Source organism: Musca vetustissima, unplaced genomic scaffold (genome assembly GCF_032173495.1).
Source record: "Musca vetustissima isolate MV318-11 ecotype Yass unplaced genomic scaffold, APGP_CSIRO_Mvet_v1 utg796, whole genome shotgun sequence".
NCBI lineage: Eukaryota > Metazoa > Arthropoda > Insecta > Diptera > Muscidae > Musca > Musca vetustissima.
In genome coordinates, this window is record NW_026878527.1 from 69,778 (window position 1) to 79,768 (window position 9,991).

Sequence of the window (9,991 nt, forward strand, 5' to 3'; positions counted from 1 at the left end):
GGTAAAGATAACAGGTTTGGAAAGCTTGGTGCAAATCGGACATTCAATTCGCCTGATATTGGATTTATAAATATTGATTTATTAATATTTGTGGGGGAGGTACCAGAGGGAGTGACCGATATTCCCCATCTTCGAACACGGACATGTGTAAATCGACTCCAAATTTTCTGAAACGAAGAAACATGGGGTCTAAAACCAATATTTATTAATATACCCTCATTAGCCATAAGGCTGAGGGTATAAACATGTCTAAAATATATAAGAGGAACGCACTCCCTCTCAATCGGTGCATCCCTGATCTAGATATCGAAATTTAGGTTGTGTGTTTATGTCCATTTTATGCAGAATTGATTCTTGAGAATGTGTGTACTCTGGAATTAGGTTATGCATAACGATGGCGATTGCAATATTCAAATATTTATCATCCATTTTGTTTTTCGATGGTCTCATTTTGAAATGTTTGCTATCTTTTTAAATCCATTATTTATGAAAATTGTGCATATTCACCACCACAACATTAACGACAACCAGAATTCTGACCTATTCTCGAATTGAGTTTAGTCAGGTAGACAGAATTTATTGGATTTCTGTACACACCTAACGGAATATGTGGGCCTGTGTGTCACTAGTCTGTTTATTTTTTTGTTTTTGAACGGCTAGGTCTAAATGTTTGCCCTCGTTTTGGCCACTGCACAAACAGGCTTCAACATGAATTGGGCCAATCAGTTTGAAGTAGTGCTGATTTAAGCTGTGCTTAATGTAGAGCATTTTAATGCTGACACACCGCAGTGGATATGAAATAAAACAACCACCACCAAAGCAAAGCTCCAATTCCATGTCGTGTTTTTGTTGTAGTTGTTGTTATTTGTTTTTCTTCATTTATTGGACTGAGTGATTGCGGTTTCTTTGGCTTAATTTCGACATTATAAATGGCATGACGTTGACTTATACGACTATAATTAAAACAAGCGACGCTGATATAACATGTTCGAACTTGATTGAGTTCAAGTTGGAGATGATGATCCGCTATTTCATTGATTTGACATCTTCAAAATATAAAAAAAAAATATGACACGGCCTATGCATCGCTACTTGTGGGTCTTGTCGTCTGGACTGTCCTACGAAGACGCGATTTCAATAGCTCACGACGAAGACAATTACTCTCGGCTTGGGCCATTTGCACCAACTGAAATGAAAAAGCTCGATTAATTGCTAAACATATTGTGTGATCATGGGTTACATACACTCTCAGTAAGTGCGGCTCTTTCCATGGTCTCAGGATCCATGTCGCCAGCAAATGATTCGGCCAGGGATGAAGCTATGGATGCTGTTTCAAATCGGCCAGTATTGTCTAAATCACAGTATCTTGGTGGAGCTTCCGAGTCTACTGAATCTTGATGTTCATCGGGATAGAGGTTTGGGGTTGTCCTAAGTTTAAGCTTTGCTTTCTTGTAGGCATTTAACTCCTCCTTTAGGCGTTGATTTTCCATTTCGAGAATATCAATCTGAAAAAAAACCCACCTCATTAAAATCATTTAAACCCTTTGGCTCTCGAATTTTGATCTACTTTAATCGGGATTCAATAGATTTATATAACAAATCAATCTTAAACACTCACATATCAAACCAACAAAGTATTTTTGATTTTAGCGGTTTTGATTATAAGCTGCAAAAAAAATGTTTTTGCTTCTGGATAATATTGGGGCAAGAGGGTTAAGAGTAATTCGTTAGCAATAGATTACCGTATATTGTTAAAATTATAAAAACCAAAAATTGTAAAAAAAGAATTGCATGAGGCTTCAAAGGAAAAGGTGTTCAAAGGTACCTCCTCTCCCCTATATATTGTATCCGATCGCTTTGAAATTTGGTATGGTAGATCCTGTTCAATTTGGAATCACTTTCGGAAAAATTTGTCTAGATCGGTTCATATATATACGTCGGAATAGAAATCACTTCAGTAGGCAAAATAAATTTACAAATTTATCAGAAATTGCAAAAACTACTATAAAAAGTAGGTACTTTCTTAAAATTTGCAAAAAATCAAACTTACAACATTTGCGTTTTTCTTTTGTTGTCCAACCAATACTTAAAATTTTGAAGTGTCTCGATAGCCGTAAGTAATTTTCTATCAGTATTTAGATCCAAGTGGATTCAAATTTTTTGTACACATGTAGTACCCAATATTACCTTCCACCACATATACGGTGGTGATAAAAACATTTGCATCTGATATTTACTATGTAATAATCTCCCTATTTGAAGTCAAAAACTAGGTTAACTTGGTATTTTTTTTTTCAACGCTTTAAGTTCAATTGAAACTGTAATTGTGAATTTTCCCAGAAATTTTTGGTATTTTGCTGTAAAATTTATTGATAAAATGGATAAATCGATAATAGCTGGGTCAAAACATATGCAACTCTGGCGAATTTAAAATATATAACGTTATTATAGGTGTCATAGTTCGCATTTATTCGTAAAGTTTAAGTATTCTTGAGTGTTAAGAGGTAATTTTAGTAAATATTCAATAAAAAATTAATTATACGGTCACAAAACACCAAATAGAAATGACATGTGATAATTTCGGATGGGGTTGGTTAATAAAACGCATTATGGACAGGACGGTTTTATTGTAATCAGGTCTGTATCATTCAGCCCTCAAAGATTGGCAGGAAGGGGGATAACGTTATATAGAAGCTATACCAAACTTGGACTACATTTTCGATATTTCGAAGGTCTCATCAGATTTTTTTTTACAAAGTAGCTGCAATTTTGTTTTTTCAACCGCTATTATTAAAAAATTAGAGAAATAACGATCCGCAGAAAAATACTTTTATTTCTTAAAAACGTCCATCTCAACTGGAGTTTCCCAAAATGGAGTAATGGAGGAGGTAACATGATGGACTTGGGTTTTTTCTAGGGGCAAACGATTGTTTGATTTATGGATCGTTTCCTATAGCGTGATATATGCTGAGGAACAGATGTCTCTTAGATTGGCATTCTCTTGAGATAAGGACCCAAAGATACACTAAAAGTGGTTAAGGAGTGGTTTCTTCAAAAATTCGATTGATGTCATCCCTTGACCTACCCAATTCTCTGTACTTAACCCAATCCAGAAATTGTATGAGATCATTAACTCAGAAATCAGCCGAGAAAACAAATATTGTTTTAGCACCTGTTTACCAATGGAAAACCATGGTGGTTGAAGAGGGATTGAAAACATCTAAATAAGATCCATATAAAAATGATTAAAAAACTTTAACCCATTCGAAACCTATAACGAATTATTATGACTGTTTTAGATAGATTGTCATTTAAACTTTGATTTTAATATATTCTTTAAATGTAAAGGTACAAATGTACCATAGCCTCCATATAAAAAGGTACCATACGATTATTTTATTCTTACAATAATAATAATTATAACAAGGTAGGGTATAGCTACCAAATAATAACATTTTTCTCAAGCCGGCTTGTTCTATACAACTTACTTACTTGTCTGGCTTGAGACATAACATTTGTTCCATAAGCCGAGCTAAACCAAAAACGATTTTCAAGTACTTCGGTCTTGTGCACAAAAACAAGTTGTTGTTAGGCCCGTACCTAAATTCAGCGCGTTGCGTACTAAAATACCCACCTTCTTACCTTTATAAGGTTTGTTGAACATCCGTATTACCCGAATACGCAAGGACATTATTTACTTGTGTATTGAAAACAATTGAAAACGGCGAAAATGGATAAAAAACATTTTCTTAATCAACCGAAAAATGTTTACATTTATAAAAAAAATTGTATTTTCACAACGTTACCTAAATTCGAACGAAGCGTACAAAAATATTCAACTTCCCCACTATGGCAAAATGTTGTGTACGGCCATATTGCCCAAATACGTCGAATCCATTTCTCATAGCGAACTAAACCAAATCGCGAAACAAAATTAAGAAATTATAAAATGTGTTCAAATATTTCATATTATTATTGAAAATAATTATATTTCTTTATGTTTATTTCTATTTTCAACAAATGAAAAAAAAAAACAAAACTACGTTCGGTCATAGTTGATTTTTTTTCAATTTTGAAAATTGGTACTTTGACGTATTTCGGTAACATTCATATATATACATGTGTTCTAGCAGACCCGGGAAACGTTGATTTGCCGTATCAAAATTGCATCAATTTAGGTTTAGTAAAAATTAACAAATTCATGGAATATATATTTCAGAAGCTATTTAACATTAAATTTATGGCAAATTTCTGATATAAAAAATATGCATAATATCCCAGTTTGTTGTTTTTATAAAAAACAACTATTTATTAGTTTTTTTACAAAAACAAAATACAAATGGTATCCCAAATAACCCGCCAACACTACTGAATATGCATAATATTTTAAGAAATATTGTTATTGTAAAATATTAAATTATGTCAGTATGTGTGGTATTTCAGTTTATCAATTTGTCGAACTTATTCCACCAAACATCTTTCAGGAGAAGTTCAAGTTTTGATCTAACTACTCTTACCTCAAGAGATAATTTAGTATGGATGGCGTAATTACTATTCCTATTTTAATCACATACTATCACAACATTCAAAATTTTCTTTGCTAAAACTCTTTCCACTGCAATTAATAACAACCGTAGGAAAATGTGAGTCAAATTGGTGCAGTCGTTCTCAATGGAAACATTTTTCACATTTTCATATTAGAGGAACAATAAAGGCACATATAAGTTAGGCACCTAGAGTATCTAATTTTCCCCATGTAGGATTCGAATTTATGTATATAGTCTTGATTTAGATTAGACGAGTTTACTTGCGGCAATTCTTGTCGTTCTCTTTTGAACTTGCTTCATGCGTTTATACAAGGCAATTCGGTTTCCAAAATATTTTTATATTTGTTGTTTTTTCACATTTAAATCTATATAAAATGTCAACAAATACGAAATACACAAAACGAATTGCCAGAAAATTGTCGGTACGAGCAATTTTTTTTTCATTTCTATTCCCCTTGCCCCTCTCTCCTACAAAGACTTGCCGCAAGTAAACTTGCCTAATCTAAATCAAGACATACTTCCCGAATAAAAGAAATTTTTCAGTAATACCTTCCATAGGTAGCTGAATTGTTGAGGTATTTGTAATCTTTTGTAGCAGTTATTGAACGTTTTAAATGGACATTTTGGTATATCCTAAACATAACAAATATACAAATATAGCTGGTTTCGATTCCTAATTAGAAAACGCTCAAGTTTCAGCCAATGATTCAGATATCGTTTGGGGTATATGCCATGTGTTGGTTCTATAACATAGAAAAATTGGCTCGCCATTATTGTGCGTTTCTAAGCCTCCTTATCTTTGGTCAATATTTTGCATAGTGTAATTTTAGGTACTTTGAAAGTTGTAACATATACCCTATTCGGTATTTAATGTAGGATAAGGAACTTCTCTGTAAATTGTCGGTATAGTATCACTTCAAAATATGTTTTTCAAGATTTTTGCGTATTTTTCTCAACATTTTCTTTTATAAAAACCTTTTCACACCAATTACACATAACTGAAATAAATTTTTAGTATTTTTCTGTAAATTGTCGGTATAGTATCACTTTATGGTATATGGCAAATCGGTCCAGCCGTTCCTTAAAAATGTATTTTTCAAGATTTTTGGGTATTTTTCTCAAAATGTTCTTTCATAAAATCCTTCCCACTTCAATTAAAGATAACTGAAAGAAATTCGTAGTCAAATCGGTCCCTCCGTTCTTAAATTGATGAGTTACTATAAGCTTTTTACATAATTTTTATAAGTAGATTTAAATTAACTTTACTTCAATTAGTAAGTTATTATTTTTAGTTTGACTCCCACGCGCTATTCACGAAAATAGTTTATGTATGAATTGGTGTCGGAATACTTAACGTCGATTAAGCACGCAATCTCTAATCGGGCAAAACGCAAAGAAAATATATGGAGCGCCATCCGTCGGACGAACTTCAAACTACACAGAAACACTCCTCACGCCCCATAGAGCCTGTACATAAAATTTTGTCAAAATGAGTGCAGTAGTATTTGAGTTTAGTCATAAATCCCCGCCAAATACCACAAATTTAAGGAAATTGTGATATTCCAAAGTTCCCACAAAAACGTACATAAGAAAATGTTTCACCAATACAAGAAAACAATTTGTTGTATAAAATACATTCACATAAGAAAATCCCGCTTATTAGAACAAATTTATCGACTTTTTTATGTTGTTACTAGCATATGCCCGCTACGTCGTTAGCGGGTCTTTCCAAAAAAACTTATATTTTATAGTTAAAATAAACATTGATTTAGCTACACAATATAACTTTATACAGATTTATGCATTTCTAAGTATGTACTTACAATGATCCATATCACATTTTAAACTTGTTTAATAATCTCCACACTTTTGGATAGCTCCTATGCCTTAATTTAAAAAAAAAAATCTTAGATCTTAGTCTTCGAACATAGGCTTAATTAGCGTTGGTGCTCGAATTTTACTATATAGAGAAAACTTTACTCATTTTCATATATTTCTCAAATTCAACGGTATTAATGTTCAACATTTCTCATCACACCATAATATTCGCGTAAGTGGGGTTGGAAACATCATTAGAAATAAATGTCAGTACTGTTATGGTAGAAATCTTAGAAATATTTGCGTTTAAAAGTGTCAACAATTTAGTACTTGCGTTGTTCAGTGCCTTGTTTCACTTATTTGTAAAATTCTAAAATCATTCGCAGTACTATAAGTCTATGGATTGGAAACTATATTTCATGTAACTGTCAACGTTTTTAGATCAGATTTTGGATTATACAAACAAAATGTCAGCACTTTATCTCTACCCGTTCTGTCGTACACAATATTTAGAACCCTAAGTACTAAACTGCGAAAACATTGTTTGTAATACAAAAAGACTTGTACCAAATTCTATCTCCACCCGTACCGCCGTATACAATGTGTTGTACTTTTAAAAATTATTGCTGGAAAGCAGTTATGTATAAATGTTTGTCGTTATAGTTCCAGATAAGTATTTAATAACAGGTTCATATCTTTATCCGTTCTACCGTACCCAATATTTAGTACTTGTTGGTACCTTTAAGTGCAATTTACCAACTTCTTGGTGTATTAGGCAATGCTAATTTCTATCCTTATAAACTTGTTGATGGCGCTGGGAATAATTATATTTGTATTTTAGAAGCCACATACACGAATTCCAAACTCTACCGCTTCTAATCGCTCAATACAAATTTTGTAGTTTCCAGGCATTTTGGAACCCTTTTAATAAAAAAACTATACTATTATGTTTGCGTACTAACTTTTCCCACTTTTAGTACAAATATTTAGTATATTTCTATTTAGTACTTATTTCCAATAATATATATTTCAATTTTTAATCTACACCGTTTCAGTTGTCATTTAATATTTAGTACCATTTCAGATATCGGCTCCATTGTATTTTTTATTTAGTACTTTTTATCAACACTTTAGTACTTTGTAATAGTAAAAGCTGCATACAAAGTTCCTGATTTCTATCTCTGTCGGTTCTATTGTAATTCAATATTCATAATTTTTTAGTACATTTTAGTACTAATTTCCAACAAAATATTTTTGACCATCGTTCTATTTGTAATAGATTAAGTTACATACCATATTTCAGTACTTTTTAGTACCTTAAGTACTAATTTCCAAAATTTGTTCACACATCGCCCTTCGCTTATAATTGACAAAGCTGCATACCAAATTTCAAAGTTTTACTTCCTAACGTTCCGGTGTAATATAGTTTTAGTACTTTTTAGTACTATTAAGTACTAATTTCCAAAAAAATGTTCGCACCTAATTCTATTTGTAATAGCTTAAGCTCCACACTATGTTTCAGATATGAATCTTCACCGATTTCATTCAGATGTAATGTTTAGTACTTATTAGTACTAAATTTCAAAAATTTTTCCAACGCACCACTTGGCTTATCATAGGCAAAGCTACATACCAAATTTCAGAGTTCTACTTCCAACCATTCCGAAGTAATACAGTTTTAGTACTTTTTAGTACCTTTAAGTACTAATTTCCAAAAAAATTGTTTGCACATCATTCTATTTGTAATAGCTTAAGCTACATACCATGTTTCAGATATCTATCCCCACCGGTTCCAATGAAATATAATATTTAGTACTTTTTAGTACCTTCTAGTACTAAATTCCAAATTTTTTTTCACACATTCCTGTTTGCTCGTCTTATACAAAGCTACGTACCAAATTTCAAAGTTCTACATCTAACCCTTCCCGCGTAATACAGTTTTTAGTACTTTTTAGTACCTTTTAGTACGAATTTCCAAAAATCCCGCCTTATCACACGCCTACGCACCAAACCGGACCTACATGCCAAATTTCAAGTTTCTAGCTTTAGCCGTTTCGTCTGGGCGTTGATGATCAGTCAGTCACTTATAACGCAACTCTTTTATATATATAGATATTCGTGGTCTAATGTATTTTGATAACACAGTACTCAACAACAAATACAGAAATAACATTTTGTTAAAATCGTCTATTATTACAACAAAACATAGCGTTGTCATCCGTACGAATACGGAATATGTTAGCAATAAAATGCAAACACTGCCATCTAGCTTTTAATTCACAAAACAGGAAGTCACAGTTTTTTGTGTCGGTTTTGTCCTTCATCCACAAAGCTACATTTTTTTGTACTATGAATTATTAATGAATTTGTAAGTTTATCGTGGGTGTAAGAATTCGAATTTCGCATACTGTATGTGTATTTAAAATATACTCGTATTCAATCCCGGCCTAGTATTGACCTACCTTATTACCCAGTTCAATTGTCATCCCAATACTTACACTTTCTAATTCAAAATCTAGTTCATCGATTATATCCCGAGCCTCAGCTAATTCATCTTGCAACTTTGTGACTTGATCCTGTAAGTGGGCTATAGTCGAATTATCTTTCTTCGTAGAATGTCGCTTTTCCAACGCAATACATTGTTCTAAAAAAAATATAGCTAAAATTTTGGAAATCTCAATCACTGCAATGCAAACAAGAGACAAACCTTTGTCCCTCTGGGCTATTGCCGACTTCATAACCAGACCGTTCAGGGTTTTCTGACGATTGAACACATCTTCGAGGGCCTTGCAGCGTTGCACTTTGGCCACAAATGCTGTATGCAACTGGTTGTACTTGCGCTTCAATTTCTCGAGTTGTTCATACATGTTGTCGCGTTCGTTTTCCAACTGGAATGCCTTCAGTCGCGTTTCTACGTGCATGGTGGATTGTGATCTTTCGTCGTGGGTCAAACGATGGATATCTTGTCGCAGTTGAGCATTCTCTTCAACCAAAAGTGCCCGTTCACTCTCTAATTGTAAGGTCTTCACTTTAAGTTCTGCATTAAGGGTCGACTTTGATCGGTCCTCATCGGCTAATTTTTGAAGTTCTCGACGTAATTGTGCATTTTCTTCAACCAGACGTTCATTTTGGGCATTAACTAAACACAAAGAACATGCAATATTTAACTTGGGCCGAATCAAATCCACACAATAATTACCTGCATTTAGTTCGGCTTGTAAAAAATTGACCTCCGACGACCTTTCCATTTGAATAGATTTTAATTGTCAGCCCTTTTCTGGATTTCGGTGAATTTAGTTTTTCGCTTTAAGGTTAAGAAACAAATGAAAACCAAATACTTCTTAACAATAAATAAAAACAATCGCCAACAATTTAGTCATTTACTCAAGTATAGATATCAACAGCTCAATGACAAAGTAGCCTAAATAATAAAACCAATATGAATTGTACGAAACTGACTAATCAACCAACGATTTGTTACCCAGAATGTGTTAGTTAGACCCATTTGAAATGATAGCAGCAACTCAAATATCAATATCAACTGGTGATAAGACGTGTGTGTTTGTTTGTTTATTGATTCGTTTCGTACATACATACGAGTACACCCATGCTTTTAGTGCAACAAT

General features: G+C 33.0%; 1 protein-coding gene across 1 annotated transcript; it reads right to left on the bottom strand.

The window, feature by feature from the left end:
• Positions 1-1,078: 1,078 nt before the first annotated feature.
• LOC133323264 (flagellar attachment zone protein 1) lies at positions 1,079-9,613 on the bottom strand. The gene is made up of 5 exons (XM_061532207.1): positions 9,565-9,613; positions 9,073-9,504; positions 8,864-9,009; positions 1,245-1,505; positions 1,079-1,186 (listed from the first exon to the last, which is right to left on the bottom strand). The coding sequence occupies exons 1-5, from the start codon at positions 9,611-9,613 to the stop codon at positions 1,079-1,081; spliced, it is 996 nt and encodes a 331-aa protein (XP_061388191.1).
• Positions 9,614-9,991: the final 378 nt, after the last annotated feature.

Coding starts and splice junctions, on each gene's coding strand:
- LOC133323264 (XM_061532207.1), bottom strand. CDS start 9,613: ATGGAAAGGTCGTCGGAGGTCAATTTTTTACAAGCCGAACTAAATGCA. Junction 9,505..9,564: donor ACAAGCCGAACTAAATGCAG/GTAATTATTGTG, acceptor CTTTGTGTTTAG/TTAATGCCCAAAATGAACGT. Junction 9,010..9,072: donor AATAGCCCAGAGGGACAAAG/GTTTGTCTCTTG, acceptor TATTTTTTTTAG/AACAATGTATTGCGTTGGAA.